The sequence below is a fragment of the Ursus maritimus genome, unplaced genomic scaffold (assembly GCF_017311325.1).
Source record: "Ursus maritimus isolate PB19 unplaced genomic scaffold, ASM1731132v1 scaffold_21, whole genome shotgun sequence".
Taxonomy (NCBI): domain Eukaryota; kingdom Metazoa; phylum Chordata; class Mammalia; order Carnivora; family Ursidae; genus Ursus; species Ursus maritimus.
The window spans coordinates 15,779,657-15,806,125 of record NW_024424564.1 but is presented as its reverse complement, the minus strand read 5'-3'; the positions used below and the strand labels follow the sequence as shown (position 1 = coordinate 15,806,125).

Sequence of the window (26,469 nt, the reverse complement as noted above, 5' to 3'; positions counted from 1 at the left end):
AGTACACCTGTAATGAGGCCATGGCAAGGATGTGGATCAGGAGTGCTAAAAAATTATGGTCAATAATATATTTTACCCAAGCCCTACATCATCTGTCCACCATTGGACCTTGGACCACTTTTCCAACTTCTCTCCCTCTTATCTATTCTGCTCCAGCCATTCAGCTTCCTTCTTGTTCTGAAACATACCAGGTTCACTTCTGTGTCAGGTGTTTTGCATTTATTTCCCTCACTTCTTGGAATGTTTTTCCTCCAGAAATCCATATGCTTCCTTAGCTACTTTTCTTCATGTCTTTATTCAGAGATCACCAGCACAGTGTCTGTTTGTTTAAAGAATAATAAGAGAGAGACATGGGGCTCAGAGTTCTCTCAAAAATTTCTATTTATATTTAGATAACACTTACGGAAGAAGAGATTGATAGGAGTATTCACTTTTTTATGGCCAGAATTTTTTATTTTATTTTTTTTTATTTTTTTATTTATTTTATTTTATTTTTTTTTTTAAAGATTTTATTTATTTATTTGACAGAGATAGCTGATGTGGGGCTCGATCCCAGAACGCCGGGATCACGCCCTGAGCCGAAGGCAGACGCTTAACCGCTGTGCCACCCAGGCGCCCCTATGGCCAGAATTTTTTAATTATTAAATTTGTTCATTCAGTATCTGGAAAATGTATAATTCTGACAATAGTGTAAATTTGCATTTGTAGATGAGCTTTTCCAGCTGCTTATAAGCATGTGAATGCTAGAGTAGCGCATTATCATATTGAGTCAGACTGTGTTGTCCTATATAGGGCTGTAATCAGTGATCCAGAACAAAACCTAACCATGGAGAGACAAGAAAGCGCTCGTATCTTTCCAGGTTCAGAGGTAGCACCTCTTCGATTTAGGAGAAGAACACTACATGAAACTAAGTAAGAAAATTTTACTTATATCAAATGATATAGTATGTTATAAATGAATTTTAAAAAAATGTACTTTGTGTCTAACTGAAAAGGTTTTTTTGGCTCTTTTTTTGCTTTTTTCTGTATAAAGGGAAGTGGAGTTTTTGGAGTTCGGATCCCAGTTCTGCCACTTTAAGATATAGGGGTAAACTTTGCCCTCCAGGTTTTTTATTAGTAATTCGGGAAAAACAGTTACAACCTAGGAGATAATATATGTGAAAATACAGAGTATAGTAACTGAGATACTTATATTTGCTGAATCTCACTGATCCAATATATTCAAAATTGGTATTGCTTACAAGTTATTATTATTATTTTGCCTTTTACTTTGTAGCTTATAAAATCTTTGGACTTTCACAGTTTTCGGGTGTAGTCCACTTAAATTTCTCCACACTTCACTGGCAGTTGATGGCTAGCCTCAGCATTAAGAGACATAGAAAACCCACCAGTTCCCGCAGCAGTTCTTTCATATTTTCAGACTGCTGTAAATGCCGAAAAGTTCTTAGAGCTGTTATTTTTTGTCTCATTCTTGTTTTCTGGAAGATTCTGTTTCCATACCTTTAAATATTCAAAGGTATCATGTATCAATTTCCTATGGTTGCTCTAACAAATCACCACAAACAGTACCTTGAAACAACACAAATGTATTCTCTTACAGTTCCGGAGGTCAGAGCCTAAAATCAAGGTGTCGATGGGGCCGCATTCCTTCTGGAGGCTTCAGGGGAGAATCCATTTCCTTGCCTCTTTGAGCTTCTAGAGGCTTCCTTTATTCCTTGGCTCATGACCCCTTCCTCCATGTTCAAAGCCAGTACAGCTGTGTTTTATCGCTCTGACACTCTTCTTCTTCTTCTTTTTTTAAAAGATTTTATTTATTTATTTGTGAGAGAGAGAGACAGAGAGCAAGAGCATGAGCAGGGGAGGGGCAAACTCTCTACTGAGCAGGGAGCCCGTCACAGGGTCTATCCCAGGACCCTGGGATCATGAGCTGAGCCAAAGGCAGGTGCTTAACCGACTGAGCCACACAAGTGCCCCTCTGACACCTTCTGTAGTCAACATATCCCTCTACTTTCTTCTCATAAAGACACGTGAGAGTGCATTGAATCCAGCTGGATAATTCCAGGTAATCTCCTCATCTCCAGGTCTTGAATCACATATGCAAAGTCCCTTTTATCATATCGTGTAACCGTAATGTAATTACATGTTCTGAGGTGTAGGGTACGAACAACTCTGGAGGGTCATGATTTAGCTAACACATCTAAACTTCTCTTTTTTAAAGTAAGCTTTTATTGAAATAAAATATATGTCCACAAAGTGTACACATTTTAAGTGTACAGCATAGGAATTTCCACAGACTGCACAATACTCATGTGCCAAGTTCCTAGATGAAGAAATAGAGCGTTCCTTGTACCTCAGCACCTCCCCTCTGCTGCGTCCCAGTTACTGTCCCCTTCCTCTGCCACAGCAGCTTAACCTCCCTGTCCTGATAGCGTGGAGGGTCACTGCCTTGTCGTAAACTTGCTGAAAGCACAAAATTTGGACTCTAGGTATCTGTCTTCTTTTTACTCAACATGTTTGTGAGTTTATCTGTGTTTTTATTTGTTTTTGTCTTTTATTCTCATTGCTGTACAGTATTTCATGGCATAAATATACCACAGTTCATTCACAGATGTTGATGGACATTTGGCCATTTGAGAATGGTGCTTCTATGAATTTCGGTGCACGTTTTTTGGTGAACGTATGTACTCATTTCTGCTCAGTACATACTTAGAAGTGGAGTCACTGGACCATTTAGTCCACATATGTTCAGCTTTAAAAAATACTGCCGAATAGTTTTTCAAAGTGGTTGCTGCAATTAGCATTCCCACCAGGAGCAGTAAAATTTGTATTTTGGTCTTTATCTGCCCGACTCTTATTCCCGTATTGGTTAAGAACTTGGGTAGAGAGAAGTACTACTTACTGGATACCTAAAACGCTAACACAGAACTTCCCGTTTATAATATAAATGTCTTATTTACTTCTTTTATCTTTTCAAGGAGACTGTAGACTCCTTGAAGCTATTACTTCAACCTATCACTGTTAAATTGAGTTCTGTTCACCTTGGAGAAGCAATATAACATAATGGTTATGAGCAAGGTTGGGCTCTGTCATGCACTAATTATATGACTCCATAAAATTTATTTGTAAGATGGGATAATAGTACTTACTTTATGGAGTTATTGCAAGCATTGAATGAACCAACGTGCATTTAAGTGATTTTAATAATGACGTGTCTAGGGAGTTCTCGATAAAGTTACTGTTATTATTGCTGTTATTTTCTTGGCATTTAGAGTTTTTTCAGGCATGTAGTGAGCATTTAATAAACACATTAATACTGACGGATTAAACTGAATTGAGAAGACCAGTCTTTCATGGCTCCACTCTGTGTTCACAGACTCCTTTGGTTCACAGGCTCTTGTTGTCTGTATGCTGCTTATTTTTCAGAGACCTTGATTTTAGAGAGGTATTGCTTTTCAGGATCCCAATGACCCATACACTTGCTTACTATTTGCAGTATTGCAGTTTCATGACACCGCAGCTTTATTGGAGTGCCATAAAATTATTTAGGAAGGAGAGTAAAGATACGTCACCAGATCTTCAGATGTCTTATTATAAAGGAGTTTACTAGTATTAGCATGTTAAAGTGCGGACATTTGGGTTTTGCTTCATAGTAGTAAACAGAATTTTCAGACTAGCAATCTATGTGAGATTATTCAGTGCCATCTGAAGGCCATAAAGATTACACAGCTGATCTCAGGTCATAGCTACACCTATTCAAGGCTGGAACCTCATCTAGCACTTTTCCCACCATTCCGTTATTTTGGTAAGGAATATTTTCGGTACCCATGACTGAAAACTTAACTGATAGTGACTTTAAAAAGTCAGGATTTATTTTCCTGTAAAACCAGCTGCCTGGAGGTAGTGTTGGTTTTAGTTCCGTGGTTCAGCGATGACACAGCTCTGGGCTGGCTTCCTCAAAATCTTATTGGCCTTTCTGACATGGTTGCCTGATGGCTCCAGTGGCTCCTAGCATCATATCCCTGCCACGTTCACAGGCAGGAACTGTTCCCATGCCACTCTCTTATCAGGAAAAGAAAGTCTTTCCTCAAAGATTATTGGCAGAACTTTGTCTCTTAAGTCACCTCTAATGGAAAGAGGCTAGAAAAGCAAATTAGATGGTTGGTGGGAGGCAAAGGAGAACAGGCAGGGTTAAAATGGCTGCCAGGGAGCATTGTGACAGGACCGGTTACAAATGTGCTGTTTACTTGGATAGCACTTTGTTACTATACATTCTAACACAGAAGTTATGAGTGTATTATACACGGTATTTCAGGGTTATTTCCTCCAAGGCTGCTTCAGTTAGCTAGTACTCTCAAAAAAAAAAAAAAAAAAAAAGGTTTATAACATCATCTTCATTCTGTTCATTTCAAAATAGCAACATAACCTTTTTTGTACTTTATCATTTGCATCAACATCAAGTATAGGAAACTTTAAACTGATTTTTGAATAATGTGTTTCTTAACAGGATAAGAACCCATTCTACATTAACTGAAAATATGCTTTCTCATAAAGTACAATTTGATGGTAGGATCATATCAAGGTAATTGTGATTTTATTAAACTTTTAATCCTATGATCATAAAACAATATTCTCTTCAAATAGAAATAACAATGAGATTAGTTAAGTTTGTCACATTTAAATGCAAAATGTGAATTTAGAATGAACATTTTTAGGTAATATTAATATGTTACAAAAATTACAGGAGCTATCCTAGAAATAAGACATTTTAATTAGAAGCTATTGAAAAAGTGATTTTAAAATGACTTTCAAAAAGAAACTTAGAAGTGAATTTTTTAAAGACATATACTACTACTAGAAGATAGTAAAACATTTAAAAATTAGCCTTTGTGTAAGCTGCTTTCTTTGATTTTCTTTTAATGGCTTAAATTAATAGTAGATTTTTGATAGATGCAGGACAATGAGAAGGAAGATGATTCTCCAATCTGTTATCTCTGTCTTACAAACTTCCAGTCATACATAATACTGATGTTCTTTGTATATATTAAAGGTGAAGTGTGTTTTTAAAAATAACCAAGTTTGTTCAGTGATTTTAAACTTTCTGTGACAAAGATGGTGTCTAACCTTGAGTGGCTTCTTGCAAGGCCAGCATTTTTTAAGGTCTTTCACTTTATCTTAAAAGTCTATGTCAGAATAGTAGTCTACATTGTAATATATCTGGATCCTATTAGTGTAAGGTAAAGCCTTATTCTCCATCCAAATATTACTTAAATTGGCACTTCAGCAAGCCATGCCATGTTTCCCCATAGCTTCCCATAACTCTTGCTCATTGCTGCACATTGAAGAGAGTTATGCTATTCTTTGACGTACACAATTCTGGTTTGTCATGTACTTTGAAAATTACCCTGTTTGAAAATCTTTAACATCATTCTGTTTTTCTAGAAATGGACGTGATGCTTGCAGAGAGCTGGTTGGGTTCTTTTTTGCTCATGACCAGTCCCTAACAATTTATGAATATCGGCAATTTGGGAAAAACAGGTATACCATAAAACATGTTACAGCTCTCAAGATGATTACTTCTGACAGAAGCTGAATAACTTCACATTTTTGTCATTTAATTCTAGAACAAATGTGCTTCCTTTTATTCAAAAAAATATTTATAGTCATCAGTGTGGACGAAGAAAAGGAAAACAATACCAGCTTGGCGATTTTTATATTGTAAGTGAAGTGTATGTGTATGTAAATGTTTTAATGCCAGATGCTGAATTTTGTGGGATCCTGTGGGGGTAGAAGGAACAGGGTTTTAGTTTTCAATTTATCATCTCTACTTCCTATAGAGCAGGGGCTAAGGGTTGATCTTTCCCCAGGAGGTTCTGCCTCACAGGTCCAGATCCCCGTGGTCTGAATGTAAGCATATAGCATTTATTGCTTGTAACACTCTACCCCTCCCTTACAAATCTGCAATCTAAGCTTGGAAGAGCTTGTCTCTTGGTACTTTTGAAGGCCCTGGGTAGGTGGCTCTTCAGTAGTCCCAGGAGTCATGGTCCACATCATGCAGGCTTATCTCCCGTAGACGCATGTTCTTCTCTGTACAGAGGGATACTTGGCCTCTGGAGCTGTCACATATCTGATAGTTAGCTTCTCTGCCTTGTGATTTCCCCACCTCACACAGCTCCTGACTTACGGTGTATAAGAAGGATTCTCTAGAATGGGTCAATGATACGTAATACTACAATTTGTATAGTGCTCTTAAATTTTAAATTATTATGTTCACATTATCTCATGAGTAAAATTTAGCACTATTCACATTGACCACCCATATAACAAATATCTACTGATAAGCTAAGCATTGGAGATAGAACAGTGCATAAGTTAAATCAATTCCCTACTTGCGTGGAACTTACAGTGTAACGGGAAATACAGTCAAATAGGAGGGCCAGATCTGAGGGGCAGTGATTCAGTTTTGTTGGGTCAAAGAAGGCTTCCTGGAGAGAGTGCCATCTGATATCGATCTAGAAAAGGAGTTAGCTAGGCTGGGATAGATGGACAGGAGAGGATAGGAAAAGGCTTCCAGGTGAAGGAGACAGCTCATGCAAAGAACAAAAGCATGAAACAGCATGGCTTATTTGGAGAACTGGAAGTTGTTCAGTCTGGCTGAACTCTCATTCCAGGTAAGAGTTGGGAAGAGATGAGTCAGAGCTCATTTACTGTAGCCTTATATTAAAGAGTTATCTAAAGTGTATTGGGCAGTCATTGAAAGATGAGAGGTGGATGGAATGAGGGAGTTGACATTATCAGATTTACGATTTAGAAAGAAAAATCTCTCTGGTTACAATATGGGGAATGGATCGAAGACTAGTAGAAAGAACCAGATTGGACTGAATTGTATTAATTAGGAAGGTGGGTATAGCAACCTAAAGTAGGCAAGTGGCTGTGGCTATGAAGCTAATTAGAAAAAAATTTTAACGTGTTTAGGAGACAGAATCAATAGGATGTTGTGACTGGTTATGTGAAGAGTTGGGGGTAAGGAAGAACTTTGCATCTTCAACTTGGATTAAATACACTAGACATATGTCACTCTAGCCTGCCTCTCAAGAGCTAGAGAAAATCAGCTCCAAATCCCATTTCACAACCTGGAAACGGAATTTTTAATGTCTGTCCCAACATGAAAGTTACTTCTATCTCTGAACTGCTGCTCCAGAACTTTAGTATAGTTTATGACTTATTCTTACTCTCCTGGTCTGTATTACTTGAACCCGATGTGGAACTCTGCTCCCTTTTATGATTTCCAAGAAAGAATGGGGCGGAGGGGAGACGGGAGAAAGAAAAAGGAAGGGAGGGAGGGAGAGAGAGTGAAACGGAGGGATGAAGGAAGGAAGGTAGGAAAGAAAGAAGGGAGGGAACCCACACACAAACCATATAGATGATCCTTTGTGTGGCAGACAGTTCGAAGGGAATATAGAGGGAGGCTTATATTGCAGCAGTGTAAGCAACTTATAATTTATTATTAGACAGTCTTCTTCTTAAAAATATTGCCCTTAAACATTTCTCATGGTGTGGTCCTCCTCTCCATTTTCTGATCCTTCCATCACTTACTCTTCCCAGAATCTTCCATTTCTTTATGCAGAAATATTCGGCTTATTTTTCTTTTTTGTGGAGGCGGGGGCAGGTCTTGTCTGCCTTCCAGGTGTAACTCTGGAACTTATCTTTTCACTTCTGTATGCCCCACCAAGATCTTTTCCCAGACACTCCCTAAAAGAAATTTTAGTGCCAGCTGTTAATACAATGCTCCTATAAACATGCTCTCTTGCTCACAGATGCACATGCATGAAAGTGCACCCACATGTTCACTCACAAGCGTCCTCTGTTGCTTTGGGCGCCCTGCCTCAGAACTCCTAGATGGACCTTACGCACACAGAGCCATACGTACATAGGCTCATATGCATTTCCCTGTCACATAGGCTCTTTAATTGCTTAATACAGTCATTTCAAGAGAATTTATATACGTTTTAAAGAATAGAGAGAGTACTATAGTTACAAGTATTTTAAGTAAATGCTCCAGGAAATAGGAAAGACACCTCTCCCCTTATTTTCGAGAGGAATAATTAAGCCCCTTATTTTAAATTTGTGCTTGTCCATATCTGACCATACTTATTTGAGCAACGCGGAAATAAAAATAATAATTTTCTAAGTTTGGATTGGGGATTTTTGCTAGAAATGTTTTCACCAAAACCTTGCTGCTCCAATTAGGTTACAGTTAGTTTTATATTTATGTGATGTTTGTCGTCTAAAGACCAGATGAAAGAGGGTGATGAATCTATTAGGTCATCAATTTGCAGTACATCCTTCTGTGAGTCAATAGTTCTATTTCTGAATTTAGGGATGTCATAATTTCAATTAAAATTACTTGTCCTTTCTTCCTCTGACTCATAAAAAATTGGAGTTCTTATTTTTTCACATCACTTGTTAAATCTAAGATTGTTTTAATTGAGAGATTAATTGGGAAATTATTTCCTTTATTTTCCAATATTATTAACTGAAGCCTGTGTGGTTTCTATATATTCTCTCAGTGTAATTTTTTTTATCAGTATAAAAGTATACCATGTCAAATATAATCAGAATTGAATATTTAAAATTAGTGTTAGTTGTATTTTACTTCTTATGTGCTTTCTAGCTTTAAAGAATTCGTCTGTTAATTTTTTTAGGGTGCAAACTTGACATTTTTGAGTTCTGATCATCCCAGACTTCCAGAAAGCATAAAAGAAAACACATTACTTATACTTCGGATCACTAATATTGATCAGATAGCTTTGGATTCTCTCAAGTAAGTCAAATATGCATTTGTCATTTTGGAAGTAAGTGAAAACACTATTTTTTATTATCATAAAATGATACTCTATCCTAAAGCATTTGACTTTAGTTAAGTTTTACATTTTTGAAAAACAAAGCATAGCTACATCCGTCTATGTCATGTGCTAGACTGTACTCAAATACACTTTATATGTAGGAATAGTTAAATAAAGCTCAGAAGTGTTCCATTTTATGTTAATTTGTTTATTAATCTGCCTGTGCTATAACACCTTTATTTTACCAAACGCCACCAAAGCAGTCAATTTTAAAAGGTAGGCTATATAATATTTCCCACATTTTCAGTGTAATGCTTTTTCTTTCTTTAGCACTAAAAAATGTCTTGGGTCTCACATGATTATAGTATTCATTGATTGATGATAAGCATAATGAAAAAATAATGCTATGAATCAAAAAGTGCTTTTATTTTTAAATTTTTATTCATTTTTTATTTCTTAGAGCAAGCAGGGGCTGGGGGAGAGAGGGTCAGAGAAAGAGGAAGTGAGAGAATCTTAAGCAGGCTTTACACCCACCAGCAAGGAGCCCGATGTGGGGCTTGATCTCAGGACCCGGAGATCATGACCTGCACTGAATTCAAGAATTGGATGCTTAACTGGCTGAGCCATCCAGGTGCCCCTCAAAAAATACTTTTTAAAATGATTTTGAGTTTTTAAGTCACAGAATAGATATTATATAAAACATGTATTATTTATATATATTTTATTATATATAATATATATTACATGTATGAACATGTCAATTGCAATATGTATATTTGTATATATTTTATAATATATATATTCTGTGATTTAAAAAATTCAAATTCATTTAAAGATGCTTTGATTCATAGCATTCACAGCATTATATATAAATAATATATATTTTATAATCCATCTATGTATTTCTAGATGAATTATATATATAAATATATTTATATATAAATTATATAAGTAAAATGTAAAAAATATGTAATCATATATAATCAATAAAATATATATATATTTTTAATCACAACAGATGGGTATATACGCTATTCTTGCTGAGTGTTTCTTGGTGCTGTATGCATTTCAGAATGACAATAATCGGTGTACTGTATGTGCATTAGAGAGCCATCTCCCATAAACTGGCTAAAGGAAGTCTGTTTCTTTGTCATTTACTGTATTGCTCAAATGAATGCAGTTTTTTTGGCTTCTTAAAATAATGTTTTTACATTTTGTACTTTCAAAGTTAAAACTGCCTTTAAATTTGATAGTTTTAATTATTCTAAAAGAACATTGAAATAGCTGCAAAATGAATGTAATGTTTAAAGGTAGTTCTTGGAAAGTTTAAGGATTTTAGCTCTTGACTTAGCATATTTAATTTTTCTGGGAATTACAGCAGTAAGCGAGGCTGGGACTTGAGGAATCTGTAAGCACTCTTCCAACTTTGAGAGTTTCTTTGAGTCCAGAACAGGGAAGAGCTTAAGAATTTCTGTACTAAGATTGCAAAACAATATATTTTTATCACTGTGAACATATCAATTGCAGAACTGATTCTGTGGAACATGAGGATGATATAACCAGTCAAGAAGCCAATGATAGGCTTGTCTTAAAGGCCATTCAAGGTATGTATCATTACTATTGTCTCAAGTAGTTTTAACTTTCAACAATTTTTTTGCAAGCAGTAAAACAGTATTTTCCAGATATTTCTTAGTTTTATAAAAGGCACTTGATTTATATTTCTTATTTGCTTCTTTTTATGAATTTGTATATTTAAAAATACTTTTATAAAGCAGGTGGATTTGAAAAAAAATATTTTTAGGATTTTTTCCACTTTAGTGGTCTTGTTTAACTAGTATTGTAGGAATTATGAATTTAAGAATTTTAGAAAGTATTAGATAGTATGGGTTTTCTCCATGAAATGAATAAAATATAAGTGATTTTTGTAACATAATACTTGTCTTATGCATGAGATGATATCCCAAAGCGATTTATGGCAGCCTCTTGTAAAAGAAAAAAATGCTAGCCTGGGAGCCAGGTTGATGTTTGGAGTCTGCCCTTTAGTAGACATATTACACTGTGTAAATCCCTTGCACCTCTTTCTTCATCTCTAAAATGGGGATAACCTGTTTTATTAACTTTCCAGAGTTATTGTGATAATAAATGAAATATATGCAGGCTTCGGATACGAAAACATGTTACAGATTTTGTTCCTAGAGTCCAGTCTTATGACCACTGCGGTATACTAGGCTCAATTAGACAGTCCTTTGATGACTCTCATGGTCGAGAGGGAAGAAGACATTAAACAAGTAATCATAGAAACCAACCTCTCATTTATAAAGTTTGATACATCCTGATTTGTCATTTAAAAATGATATGAGAGTAAGAAGGCTAGAAACAGATTTAAAAGTGGTCTGGGATTGGGGTTTGAACTCTCCCAGTATCCTTGATGTCATTGTCTCTGTTCTGTCATGGTCAGCCCAGTATTTACAAATCCGGTGACATTTGTTCTTTATTATATTTAATAACTGCTTTAGTAAAGTTAACTATGTTTTCTTAAGTAAAGATGGCACAAACTGTGTTAAGTGTAATTATCGACCTGCAAAGAGAATGCTAGAAGCTCGAGAATGTGTAAGTATAAGATAGCACTCCAAAGCCTTGATGCTGTTCAATATGTAAGTTACAGTTTGAAGATTTCAAATATTTTAGAAATTTTGAACTTGTTAGTTTTGAGTGACTTCCCTGGCATCAATTTTATAAGTATAGCAAAGAGGGAAGAGATTAAAGATGTGAGATCATTAGATGAAGAAGAAGCCTGGAAAGTAAAAACTAAGGTTTTATTTATAACGTGTAGGTTATTTTCATGCTGTTGAAGTGATCCCTTATTTGTCTGTGTAACACTTTCACCACACAGTGGCGCTATAGTTCTAGTATATTTACGTGTGATTTTGTACGAATGCTCGGCTCAAAGCATGCTACTTTTCAAAGTCTTTTGTCAGTCCTACCTGCCATCTAGTTGTGTCTTCACATCCCTTGTACCACTTACATCAACTTTAATTTTCCTACGAGAGAATCGATGCATATGTGTGTAGGAACAATTGGTTTCCATTTTTCTTCTTCCTCAACAGACGCGCTAAAAGAACAGCTGCACAAAAGAGGTGTTCGCATTTTGACTGGACTGGGAAGATATCTTCAACAATTGGACCGGGAAGGAACTGGACTTTTAAATAAGGCAGATTTTAAGCAAACTCTGCAAGTATTTCACTTAGAAGTGTCTGAAAATGTAGGTACTGCGATGAATGACCTAGTATTCTTAAGTGGTACTATTCACTTTTCTGCTGAGATTTTAGCAGGTCACGTGGCTTTTTTTAAAAAGATTTTATTTATTTATTTATGTATTTATTTATTTATAGCGTGAGTGGGGGAAGGGGCAGAGGGAGAGAGAGAATCTCAAGCAGAGTCCGCGCTGACTGTTGAGCCCCCAAGATCATGACCTGAGCCCAATCAAGAGTTGGATGCTTAACCGAGTGAGCCACCGAGGTGCCCCCCCCCCCGTGTCTCTTTCTTTATGCTTCATAATCAGAGCCATCAGGCGACGAGTCCTGTCAGTCTTTAAAATTTCAATATTCATTCCTCCCTCATGTATTTAATAAGAACCTAATAAGTAGGCAGTGTTCTAAGCTTTAAGAATGCATACTCTATACTCTCAAGGTCTTCATAATAGGAGGAAAAGAAAGATGAAGGGTTACAAAAGACTGTATGTGTTAAATAGAGAATGCTTTCAGAACACATGTGATCAATTCCAGGCCAGGTTATGGGGAAGAAGAGAAAAGGTCATAGATCTCCTGGTGGAGAGTGTAGCTGAGCTGAGTTCTGAAGGATGAGGAGGAGTTAAACGGGCAAGAGCGGAGAAAGAACGTGGGTCAGACAGTGAATACTTCACACAAAGGAGAAGCACATGTGAAGGCACGAAAGGGCGGGGGGCGTGTAGCCTGTTCTAAAAATTGCAAAAGGTCAAAACCGTCTCCTCCCCCAAGAAGCAACCAGAGCTTTTACATGTCCTGTTCCCTGTGGTGGGAGCAGTCTTCCACTAGACCTTTGCATGACTGGATTTTCCATCATTTAGCTTTCTCTGTGGGGAGCACTACACTGATGCCTCTGTCTAGAGGAGTGCCCCCATCTGATCCCTGGTCCTCTTTATGCCATTCACCATTTTGTTTTCTTCATACCACTTTGCAAGTATTTTCTGGCTTTTCTGGCAAGTAGAGTATAAGTTCTATCCGGGCAGGGACCAAGATGATTCTGGTTTCCTGCTGTGTCTAACACCTCAAATGGAACCTGGCCTACGGCAACTGAAGAAACAGCATTTTCATGGATTTTACATGGATAGATGTATGGAAGGAAGGAAAAGAGAAGAACGGAGAGAAATAAGCCCTGTGGGGTCCATTACCTTAACGCCTTGCATGCTATGCTAAGAAGTTTGGGTTTTAGTCTAAAAGTAGATTTGAAACACGTCTACCTCAAGGGTTTCAGAGCAGAGATTCTCTTGCATTGTTCTCTCTTGCTTCAGATGGTCTTGTCACAAGGCATAGTGTATTTTGTGGGAGGAACATTGAGACTGAACTTACGAGATATAGATTCAAGTTCTAGACTTACTACTTCACCTGTGGGATCTTGCGTAGGTCTTTTAACCTTTCTGATTGACAGGCTCTTCCAGGTGATCCACAGATAATACCTACAGTCAGAGTTGCTTTGAACCTCAGACGAGAAAATTAGATGGGAGCATGCCTTTTCAACTCAAATTCTGTGCCAGTGTGATGTTGTTTATCATTATTGTGACATACCTGTCCTTTGTGTGTTTTACCAAGTTTAACCTTGTGGCCACTTAGGGATCCTGTAAATTTATCTCTTTTTTGCAATAATAATAATAATGATGATAGTAAAAATAGTAATAGAGAGTTAGAAAGCCTTGGTGTCTTTATCCACAGTCACACAGGTAATTAATAACTGAGTTAGACCTAGAGGCCAGATAGTCCAGGTCAGTCTAGTATTCTTTTGCATAAAACCAGTACTTCTCTTCTTGGCTGATTTGCTAAATCTTTGTCACTGGAGTCAGAAATAAAAACTAAAATAATTATATAAGACTTCTAACATAGAACATATGTTATAAAAATATGAGTAAGCTTCCCTTTTTTCCATTTTAAAATAATATTCTGTCCTTTTGCCCTTGTAGTATCACTAGACACTGCCCATGCAATCATAAACAAAAATAAGAACTCAAGAATCACCAATCTGGGTCTAGTTGTGAAACTAGTCTGGGGAAGGCATAGTCATTCTCCTTGATTTGAAATTTGAAAAATTGATATGCACCCTAAGTAGCCTAATTTATTAGAGATACTATCAATAAATTTAAGCGCAGTTTTTTTTCAACTGAATTGCCATTTTCCATTCTGTGCCATATCTTAGAAAGACTTACATGAATTTGTTGCCACTTTTGGTTAATTATTCCATTTTTGAAAATTATTTCTTTTAAGCTTCAAGCAGTATCTTTTAATTCTAGTATTCCACGAGTTGGGCATGCAAATTCACCTTTTATCTGTATTATGTATGATTTTAAAGGTCAAGCTCATTTTTAAATTTAAGAGCACATTGTACAGACACTTTGAAGTCAGTCATGTACTGGGCATTATGACAGACAAATCAGGGGTTATTGAAAATTGGGGGGAAGCAGGGCATCTTAAGATTGAGTTTTTCTTATTAGAATTTTAATTGAGGGGCGCCTGGGTGGCACAGCGGTTAAGCGTCTGCCTTCGGCTCAGGGCGTGATCCCGGCGTTACGGGATCGAGCCCCACGTCGGGCTCCTCCACTATGAGCCTGCTTCTTCCTCTCCCACTCCCCCTGCTTGTGTTCCCTCTCTCACTGGCTGTCTCTATCTCTGTCAAATAAATAAATAAATAAATAATCTTTAAAAAAAAAAAAAGAATTTTAATTGAAGGAAGTAGGAGGAAGTAGAAGAGAACTTGAGTCCCATTGTTTGTCAGTCACTTGCTAGGTATCTTATTTACAATCTCACTTAAAGCTAACAACTTGACTGAAACTTTGAAAATATATTTATTTACCTGAGTTTAAGAAAACCTCTTCTGTAATTTTTTCTGTTATTAGGCAGTCTGTGGATAGAACATTCTATTAAATTGCACATTTGCAAAGAAATAAGTAGCAGTGGTAAAATGAACAAACTGAAGTAAGGATTTACTCAAAATAACACCTTTCAGTGTGAATTGTGGAATAATAATAATAATAAGATCTGTATTTTTGAAACATGACGACTAGCAGAAATACTGTTAATGGCCCTGATGCTATTGGAGGCACTGTAGAACCTGAAGTGAATTTTTAATTTTACATATATAATACATCAAAAATAATTAAATGTTCAAATTCAAGTAGGTGGTGAGCATTTTATATAGAAAATAAGAATTTGTGACACTGGCACTCCTAAATGACCCTGAACTTTACAGAACTGTCCATCACAGAGTTCCTTTAAATAGTTTTCTTAGTGTTTGTTTGGGTTTATATGTAACTTTTTGGAATTGTCTTGCTGAGTCTGCTACCTTGTCTGGGACTACAAAAGTAGTAACAAAATACTATAAGATGAGTTTTGTTGTGGTCATATATAACTTTAAGGTGGAACAGTGGTCTCCGTGAATATTTCTAGGATTTTGAGTCTGCGTGGCAAATTCTGAATGGCAACGGCAGTGGCAAGGTTGATTATGGAGAATTCAAACGTGCCATTATTGGTGAAATGAATGAATACAGGAAATCATTTGTTCGAAAGGTAACTTTGTTAAGTAATTTTTGAAAGAGTTACTTTTTTTAAGATTTAAAAAAAATTTTTGTATTTATTCGAGAGAGAGTGAGAGAGAGCAAGAAAAAGAGAGCAGGAGCGGGGGGGGGGGGGGGGGGGGGGGGGGGGGGGGGGGGGGCGGCAGAGGGAGAAGCAGGCTCCCCGCTGAGCAGAGAGCCCGATATGGGACTCAGGGATCATGACCCGAGCTGAAGGCAGACGCTTAACCAACTGAGCCACCCAGGTGCCCCTGAAATAGTTACTTTTAATAGAGTGTTGGGTTCATTATTTTAAAACTTTATTGAATTACCATTGAACATGTTTTAAATCCCCTTACCTGTAATTTATTTTGTGATTAGTAAAATACAGGCAAACACATATATATACAAATCTACCAGGATAAAGCAAAATAATTTATGCATATGTTTTAGGAACAGATTTTAAAAGGAAAAAAATCTGAAATCAAATTTTGGTTCATAAATTACTAGTTCCATAAATTACTGGCTCCATAAATGACTAGTTATATGATTATCTATTATTAAATATCTCTGAGCTTTAGTTTCTTGTCTCATAGAGTTGGTATAAGGATTAAACTTGTAAAATTCTTAGCATTGTGGCTGTTCCAGTGTCAAGGCTCAATACATGTTATCTTAGGATTATGACTAAGAGATGTTTCTCTGGTTTTTATAATATGCATATTAGCTAGCTATTCAAATGAAGATTAAAATGACTATTAAATTGGAATTAAACACAGGAGTCCTGATTTTTAAAAAAGATTTATTTATTTATTTTAGGGAGAGAGAGAAAGAGAAGCATGCTCAGGCATGCGTGAGTGGGGGAAGGGGCAGAGGGAGAAGGAGAGACAATCTCAAGCAAGCTCCACCCTCAGCTTGGAGCCCAACACAGGCTCGATTTCACAACCCTGAGATCGTGACCTGAGCCCAAATCAAGAGTTGGGCTTAATCAACTGAGCCACGCAGGCACCTGCAGGGGGCCCTGATTTTTATAGGAAAGTACATATTACTCAGGTTCTGCTGGCCGTTTTTAGACCATACTTCTGAGCAATGTAGTTTCTTTCTCTTTTGTATATGTACCTGATAAAAAAAATGTATATGCATCTAATATTGAAACAAAGCTTTTGTGTATAGAAAAGTATAAACAATTACATGAGGTATAAATCTCAAATAGAAAATATCAAAATCTTTATCTTTACTGGCCAAAAAACACAATAAAAACCGTGTTAAATGAATTCACCACATAATAATTTCTAAATTTGCATTTTTTTGTGCTTTACATGTCCTGGTGACAGATTTGAATATCAGGAGTAGAAACTGGAGGGTTATCTCTTTCATAAATCTTGATACTAGGAATAGAGGACAAAAGTATAGTTATAAAGTACTGCATTAGTTCACCAGGGCTGCCTTAACAAATACTACAGACTGGGTGGTTTAAGTAACAGAAATTTACTGTCTCACCGTTCTGGAGGCTAGAAGTCCAAGATCAAGATTTTAGCAGGTTTGGTTTCTCCTGAGGTCTGTCTCCTTGGCTTGTGATTGGCTGTCTTTTCCCTCTGTGCTCACATGGTCATCCCTCAGTCTGGTTGTCTGGGTCCTAATCTCCTCTTCTTATAAGGACACTGGTCATATTGAATTAGAGTCCACCCTAGCAATTCCATTTTAAATGAATTACCTCCTTAGAGGCCCTATCTCCAAAATAACAGTCACATTCTGAGGTACTGGAACGGGGGAAGGGTTAGGGCTTCAAAGTATAATGGGGGGGGGGATTCAGCCCATAATAGGTACCATATTTCTGTGAACACATTATTGTGAATAACCAAACTTGATTCTAGTTTTGACTCCTTTGCAAATGTGGGCTGTTGCTTTGGGTTGGTTGTATGTTTCTATATACCCATTTCTCTTCCCCATAAAATATTTTTTATTTTATGATACTAAAAATTGCATTGAATTAGAGGAGCAGTAAAACAACTGGCATATCAAAAGGTGGTGTTAAATTTCAGGAAATAGAGAAACACAAGCCATTTAAAAAATAGTACACTTTCTTATTGATTTTGGTGATGAATATTTGCATGTTCACTTTTTGAATCAAAATGGTCTCGGCAATTTGTCTTGGCCATTTATCAGTTTCTTATAAATCCTAGAGCTGTAATTTACCAGAAAGGTCTTTTACGCACTTCTTCAGTGTGAGAAGAGGAAAGCCAGGGCAACGGAGGTTAGCTTACCGTCTCAAGGTCAGGTGCCAGAAAGTGTAGGTTACCTAACATCTTGCTCCAATATCTTCCTTATTCATGATGCTTCCTTCATATACCAGTTTCGTACTTTTAAACTGGCTTGTTTAGAGTTCAAGGATAACCTTCTACAGAATAGAGAATTAGGTTCTCATTTCTAATGATTTCATAGAAAAAAATAACATTTCTCTCTTTATTTAGGCCTTCATGAAATTGGATTTCAACAAAACTGGCTATGTGCCTATTATAGACATAAGAAAATGTTACTGTGCAAAGAAGCACCCTCAAGTAATTTCAGGTAATTATTATGAGTCAAAATGCATTAGATTTCTAAAATGTTAGTTAATAAAAGTAATATCTTTAAATTATATTAACTTACAGTGTGGACTTCAGGCCATTAAGAGAAAATAAACAGTTATTTTTTAAACTAGAAACGTAAGAGCCATTTGACCTTCTTCATTTAAAAATTGTGAGGTCTATTGTCTGTGCTTATTTTTTTTCTTTGATGTTTATAAACTGAGATCGAACTTTTATTTCTTGCTAAGGAGATTGTGAGGAATTTGAGTTAGGACAAAATGGATTTAGAGGACAGATAATTACATGTGCAAGTTCTCTGAGTTAATTTTACTATATCTTCGTATACTTGAAGATTTAAGGCAGAAAGCAAACATCTTTCTCTGGGAATGGTGGTATACATTTAACAAGCGTACATATGTCTATCAAAATTTGAGGATCTAGACAATATCCTAAATACATACAGGCAATTTAGGACAGTTTGACTTAACAATTTTCTGACTTTACAGTAGTGCGAAATCAATGTGCATTTAGTAGAAACTGCACTTTGAATTTTGGATTTTGATCTTTGCCTGGCTAATGATGTGCGGTACAACACTCTACTGTCGCGCTGGGCAGCGGTAGCAAGCTGCAACTCCCAGTCAGCCATGCGACCAGGAGGCTCAACAACCCAACGCTTCTATAACCGTTCTATACCCATACAGCTGTTCTGTTGTTCACTTTCAGTACAGTATTCAATAAGTTACGTGAGATATCCAACACTATAGTATAAAATAGGCTTTGTGTTTGGTGATTTTTGCCCAACTGTAGGCTAATTGTAAGTGTTCTGAGCACAGGTAAGGTAGGCTAGGCGAAGCTATGGTATCTAGTTGATGAAGTGAATTAAATACATTTTCAGCTTACGATAGTTTCAGTTTATGATGGGTTTATCAGACATGACTGTATCAGAAGTCAGAGAAGATCTGTAATTTTAGAGATTCATTACCTACTATATTTCTTCTGACTTTAATTTTTACATAATTGATTTATAAATAAATTATTATAAAGAAAGTGTTTGGCCACAGTAGCTCTCCTCTTTTCATCACATTTTCCTCTGCAGAGGTAACACTTAATTATCATTTAATGTATATAATTTTCAGTCCTTACTCTATGAATTTTCATAGCTGTGTAGGTACTATAAATATCAAATACTTCTTGAAGTTTTTTTTTTTTTACATGACAGGTACACTAAATACACTGCTATGTAGTTTACTTTTTACACTCAAAAATATGTTTTGGAGCTCTTACCATATCAATCCATATTGAGCCACATTATTTTTATCTGCCGCAGATTATTCTTTTTAAAAATCAATACACTACAATTTACCTAGTTCGTTTCCTACTGGCAGACTTTAAATTTCTAAGTAATGAACAATGAATAGGCTTATTTGTGACTCCTTAGGCTCATTTTCCGCTGTTTCCTGTGGGGGGGGGTAATTTCAATACCTAGAATATCTAAATTTCAAATTTTAATTAATACTTACAAATTGCATTGTAAGATGGTTATACCAGATTATACTGCCATTAGTTGGAGAATTCATTTCCCCGACTATCATGCCAACACCATAGAATTTTGCCAATCCGATAGACTAAAAAATTTTTTATTTGCATTTCCTGAGTTATTTGGAAGGTTAAACATATTATTGTATATTTTTTGACCGTTTGTAATTTATATTTTATGAAGTTTCTTTCTAATTTATGATTTCGATCATATACTGTTAAATACTATAGAATACTATTATTCCAGAATTTTCCTTTAATATTTTTATTATTAAAAGAAGATACACTGTAATTACTTTGGTATATCATCATTAACCCTTGTAAATGGTTTATTTATTACTTTTAATTATGAAGTGAAAAAACCAACAGTTTGTTATAAAGATTTAAGCTAATCATCACTGGCTTCCCAATTTCTAATAATCTATTTCAGTTCAGAATAGTTTAATTTGCTTATCAATGACTTCAAATGAACTGCAGTTGCCATAAGAAAATTTCTAGCATTATTGAATTGGAGTTAGCATATCTTTTCCTTTAAATCTATGTCATTCTCTGCTTTTCTCCTTTAATTTGTCTTGCTAAATATAAGAACAAGATAGTTTACTTATTTCAAAAAGGTGATTTCAACGTCCTATTTGTTTTTCTCTTTAGCTTAATTAAGTTGCTAAAGTAGCTTTAGTTTTGTTAGATGTCACTGAATTGTTGGTGAGGGTTTTGTTCTTATTGTTGGATAAGCCTTCATTAGTTTAAGAAATTCCATACCTCATCTTTGCATTCACATTAAGAAAGATAAGCTGGTAGGTACACACAGTCTTAAAAAGAGGAACACATACTACAGTTTTTTAAAATTTAAAAATTTATTATTATTTATCATTACAAATCATAATCTATTCACATGCCCATCTCTGGAATATAAATTATTTATAATTTTTAAAAAAGATTTATTTATTTGAGAAAGAGAGAGAGCGAGAGCAGGGGGAGGGGCAGAGAGATAGGGAGAGAAGCAGACTACCCACTGAACCTGGAGCCCAATGCGGGGCTTGATCTCATGACCCCAAGATCATTAACTGAGCCACATCTAGAGTCAGATGCTCAACTGACTAAGCCACCCAGGTGCCCCTAGATTATTTATAATTTATAATTAATTTCAAATTAAGGCTTTTGTAGCATAATTTAACTAGAGAAAATACTTTCTTTTTACTTAAATAATTTATTAGAAAAAAGTGTTTTCAGCTTTACTAGAAATGAGGTGTCCCAAATGTGTTTCTGTGTAAAGATAGTAGAAATTTATCATTGTTTAATAAAATACCTCTAGGAGGGGATAAAGAAAGGTTAGTTACGAATGATAAAAGGTATGTATTTCTTTGGTGGTGATACAGAGGCGGTATAAAATTGTTGAGTATTTGAAACACAAATTTAAATTAAAATGTTTTCATTAAAAATAGTATTAAAACTCATTTGTTCAGAAATGTGGATGGTAAACAGAGGAGGAAATCTCTTCTGCCAACAGGTATATAGTTTTACATAGATTAGATCTTGGTTAATTTTAATCCTTGACTAACAGTCACAAATTCACTCTATTGTTTTATATTACCACTTCTGCAGAACATAATTATTCAGTCCTTGTTCATTCAGCCTTTTTTTTTAAATAAAATAATCACTTGTTCTCTATTCTGCACACATTTTTACAAGACAGCAAACGTCTGAAGCATTTCGTTAGTTTGAAAGGCACTTAACAATGAATTACAAGTCCATTAGAGAACCTCTGGTTTTTGAAAAAGGTTCAGCTCTTACCCTAATTTTGCCCACCTCGTTAGATAATCAAGGTAGTATTCCCCACTTAAGTGTGTTGTTTTAAGATGCAGCATGACTTCACAATGATCCAGAGGGTCATTTAGAGTTTTCGGACACTTTTTGCCTTTATATATGGGTCTCTATTTCCTCTGAGTATCATCTGGCCATATTTTTAGCTTCCTTTCATCTTTTAATTCCTTTTATTAAGAACTTCAGGAACATCTTTTTTCCTGTTCTGTGCTGGGATCCTGGGAGTATATCTAGGTGCATGTGAGTTGGGTAGCCCCTGAGATTGCTCCTTCCTCTTAACTGACCACAGTATAACCCAAGCTACTTATTGAAATAGCTTGTTGTTCTCTTTCTGAATAATAAAAAAAAAAAAAATCAAATGAATTAAAAGACTGAACCAGATATTTTATGTTCCCTCTTTGTTTTGTTTTTTGTTTTTTTAAAGATTTTATTTATTTATCTGTCAGAGAGAGAGCTCTTGCGAGCGCACAAGCAGGGGGAGCAGGAGAGGGAGAGGGAGAGGCAGGTTCCCCGCTGAGTAAGAAGCCCGCTTTGGGATCCGGTCCAGGATCATGACCTGAGCTGAAGGCAGATGCTTAACCCACTGAGCCACCCACTCAGTCCCTGTGTTTTTTGTTTGTTTTATTTTGTTTTGTTTTAGAACTTTTACAGTATTTTAATTGAATGTAAACAGCTGTGAAAGGGGGATTCTAGAGATATAAAATTTCCAGAGTTAATGCATTCTTCCTGGTTTGCTAAAATTGACCTGCTTCTCCCCAGTTAAACTCAGCAGATTATTCTTTTTAGAAGTACTTTTCAGTCACAATCCATGGGTGGAGATTACAATTTCTTAGTCATCTCAGTAATACACCGGGTTAGGAATCTTAATGGGTATAGCATGGTCAAATGAATAATTTTCTTTCTCTTTCTTTCTTTCGATTTTATTTATTTATTTATTTATTTATTTATTTATTTAAATTCAAGTTAGTTAACATACAGTGTATTATTTATTTATTTAATTTATTTAAATTCAAGTTAGTTAACATACAGTGTATTATTAGTTTCAGGATAGATTTTAGTGATTCATCAGCTGCATACAATACCCAGTGCTCATTACTTCAGGTGGCCTCCTTAATGCCCATCACCCAGTTACCACCTCCCCCCACCCACCTCCCCCCCAGCAGCCCTCAGTTTGTTCCCTATAGCTTGAGTCTTTTACAGTTTGCCTCCCTCTCTGTTTTCCTCTTATTTCATTTTCCCTTCCCTTCCCCTATAGTCATCTGTTTTGTTTCTTAACTTCCACATATGAATGAAATCATATGGTATTTGTCTCTGACTCACTTTGCTTAGCAGTTATGTTCTCTCTTTAAGTAACTGAAGAATTATAATTTTTTTACAAATGTGATTCTCAATAGCATCTTCCAATAGAATGAAATTAATCATATTTAGTATGACGTAGTGGAAATAGCCTACTTAATGTCAGAGATTAAAATAGAGTGATTTAATCCAGTGAAAATTCTTCCAGCTAAGATTTTCGTAGGCCTCTGAATCCTGTTTGTGGTAATATTTTCGAGCTGCAGTTACAAGTAACTGATTCATAAAATAACTAATGTGTGAATCTGGGGATGTTTTTCACACATTGCATTACTGCGTTAACAGCCTATAAATCTCTGTTTACTATAAACAGTAAATCTCAATTTACTTGTTTTCTTTTTTCCTCATTTCTAATGAGAATAAAGCCGAGTCCAAACATTAAGATATATAAGAATATCTACTGTAGCGACTGTTATTTTGTTTATACTTATAGGACACATCTGATCAGAAGCTTAAAAGATCCCTCAAAAGTGTATTAAAGTCATCACCATTAAATTCTGATTCATGCAAGAAAATGTTTAAATAAATTGGAGGGTAGTTTGGCATAAGATTTGAAACAGTCGAAAAGATTTCGTAAGGTGATTAAGTATTTCTTTATCGTCATCAGTCATTTTACTAGTGTTTTAAGGAGATTGTTTCACCGTCGGTACTATCTTACAGGCCATTCCACAGAGGAAGAAATCAAATTATCTTTTCTAGAAACATTAAAAGATGCCTGCAGCAAGTCTGAGGAAGTGTCCTACGGTGAATTTGAAGATTACTATGAAGGTCTAAGTATAGAGATGGTAAATGATGAAGATTTTGTTACTATCGTACGTACTCCATGGGGGATTTAGTGTTTTTAGAACAAGTGTGTCTTCAACACTAAGCATTTTAAAGGAGAGATAAATTGAATGTAAAATATGGTCAAACCCTGGAATATATTTGTGTAGGACTTCTTTTTTTGTATTGTTTTTTGTTTTTCTCAAACAGGTTGAGTCTAGAAGGAGAAATCAGAAAGAGAGCTGGAGGGGTATGTGTCTGGTCATGTGCATGTCTGAGTGCTTGCCTGTCTCTAAGTGTGTAAAGCTGTATCTTTTGATTCATTACTTATCTTGAAAATATTTAAAAGGTCATTTTTTAAATTAGACTTCATAGGAAAGTTACATCTGAATCAAACTATATGAGGGCTTGTATATAGTAACGAAGTTACTCGTCCATTGGTTTTTGGCTACCCATTCCCCAAAATATGATTGCCACCATTCTCAATTTGATGGACTGGAGTTGGGCCCAAAGCCTGTAAGACTTCTAATAGTTCAGCTTGTTTCAAACATATTAAAATGTTAAAGGAATTAAAGGATATTCAAGAGAAATTTTCCACGTGGTGTAGATGTTTTCTGTAACATAAATATTTAGAATGATGGAGGCTTACCCTCAAAATGCTTATTTAAACACTGATTTGTCTTGTGGATTCTTCTAAATTATGTGCTGTTGTTTGTCCAGTAGAGCACAATGTAATTATTCTAGTGATCACCTCTGTTCTTTCTTTTATTCTATTTTTAACTGCAATCCTTTTTACCTACACAGAATTACTGTTTAGCTAGAGACAATACAAAATAGGAGGGAGAATATTTTCTTAGATTTTTAAATAAAGATCTCAAAAAGTGCATTATCCCATGTATGGACTAAGGGATAATTTAGTAATTCTTCACAAAATGTAAAAGGATGTTTGTGTCCTAAAATCAATGTATGTTATTCTAAACATCTCTTTTTGTTATACTAAGCAACTAAAACATTTTCTTCTAAATAGATATTATTTAATGGTTAGATGTATTGTAATTATCTTTTCTAAATTCTTCTTCATTTCTCACTTCTCCTTGGAAATACAGAGAGAAGAGATAACTTCATAGAGTTGTTTCCAAGTTTATAATTTTAAATGTTACATGTTAAGATAACATAAATTAGAAAAGAATGATGTTGAGTAAAGTAAGTTGTTAAAAAATGAAAACATATACTTTGTAGAATGTGACTTTTGGCACATAACTTTATTCATCCATACCCTTGGCAACATTATCAGAGATGTGTGTGAACACAATAACTTCAAAGTAGTACTTTTTCAAGATTTGAGGAGATACTAAAACTCACTACTAAAATACCAGAAGGAACATATGTATGAACATTTTACTGCTATTTTTGCTAGCTAAATTCTTTATCCCTTGGATTTTTTTTTCCAATTAGGTTATTGTAATTAAAACAATATGCTGGGAGACATTTTGGTAGAAATAAGTCTGTAATACCATTTCTGTATCACATTCTTTTTCTTGGAGAAAATTATCCAATGATAGTCATTTTAAACCTTACAAATTGTCCTCATATTGAAATGACTAAGTCTGTGGGTGCTCAATATGCATGTACTATTTTTCATTGATAAATTTTTATTTATTCATAACAAATCTATTCCTTTATTGTTAGGTCATTTTTTTTGTGAATATAATCAGAAAACGTATAGGCTGTCATATCGTGAAAAAAGGGGATTCTTCTGGGATTTAACATGTGAAAGTCACATTATACTCTTAAATAAGCCTCCACCCTCTTAATATAAATATTCATATGTGTTTGCAAAAAGTTTCTCTATTTTGGAGCTTAGAAGTAGTTAATTTCTTATTATTTTACACTGTTATATTTCAGTGTAGAGTTAGAAAACACATATTCAATATGTTGTTTGTGTATTTTGTTAAATTTTAATTGGTGGCACAATAAATCGTTCTGCATTTGCTTTACTGTCTGCATTCTTTGATTTTGGTATAATAAAATCTATTATTTAATATCTAGTTTAATAGAAGAGCATTTAATTACGTAGTTACATTTTCAAACACCCACAACATAATAAGTGACATTTGAAATTCTATACTTAACAGTCTTCAAGAGTCTAAAATATCTCTTGATTAACTTTAAAATATTAAATATGGAATTTTATGTTGTAGTGATGTTACATGAATTTTATAGTTAAGTGTATATTTCATCATTCTCTAGGTCTTTAAAAGGTCTTTATTTGTGGCATAGAGTTGTTTCCCAGTAGCCATACTGTTTATTGAATTCTACATATTAATTTTAGTGTCTATTCTTATAAATAATGTTTTACAGAATTTTTGGGAATGTATTAGAAAAGAAGGGATACTATTTAGGAATTTTGAGCTATATTTTAGTTAGGAAAGAATATACATTTGAATGATGGAGCAACTGGAGCATAATATAGATAAAAGTGTATGTTCCTATTTTAAATTTTATAGTATATGAACATATGTACTTACGGAACCAGTGACTACCTCTACACAGGTAGAGTCACTTAAAATAGTCCATAATTTTGATACAGCTGTAAAACACATTTTATCAATTACTTTGGATTTCCAGTCAAAATTGTGAGTTACTTCAGGAGAGAATTGTGTTTACTAGGCTGTGCTTACTGCAGATTATTTAACATGCATATATATGTGAGATTATGGTTTGTAGTGCTTGAATAAATAAAATATATACTGTGATAAAATGTAGTCATACTAGGTTGGCCAGCAAGGAC

General features: G+C 35.2%; 1 protein-coding gene across 2 annotated transcripts; it reads left to right on the top strand.

The window, feature by feature from the left end:
• Positions 1-590: 590 nt before the first annotated feature.
• LOC103656897 (calcyphosin-2) lies at positions 591-25,671 on the top strand. 2 transcript variants are annotated; one of them, XM_008684313.2, is made up of 11 exons: positions 591-912; positions 4,505-4,579; positions 5,440-5,535; positions 5,622-5,715; positions 8,703-8,821; positions 10,371-10,447; positions 11,951-12,105; positions 15,536-15,655; positions 18,111-18,207; positions 23,577-23,701; positions 23,889-25,671. In XM_008684313.2, exons 1-11 carry the CDS (start codon positions 827-829, stop codon positions 24,012-24,014), a joined length of 1,170 nt encoding a protein of 389 aa, XP_008682535.2. In that variant the 5' UTR covers positions 591-826; the 3' UTR covers positions 24,015-25,671. The 2 variants fall into 2 exon arrangements, with proteins under 2 accessions (XP_008682535.2, XP_040493206.1); XM_040637272.1 differs by having other exon boundaries at positions 23,577-23,999.
• The last annotated feature ends 798 nt before the right edge of the window (positions 25,672-26,469 follow it).

Coding starts and splice junctions, on each gene's coding strand:
- LOC103656897 (XM_008684313.2), top strand. CDS start 827: ATGGAGAGACAAGAAAGCGCTCGTATCTTTCCAGGTTCAGAGGTAGCA. Junction 4,580..5,439: donor GATGGTAGGATCATATCAAG/GTAATTGTGATT, acceptor CTGTTTTTCTAG/AAATGGACGTGATGCTTGCA. Junction 5,536..5,621: donor CGGCAATTTGGGAAAAACAG/GTATACCATAAA, acceptor ATTTAATTCTAG/AACAAATGTGCTTCCTTTTA.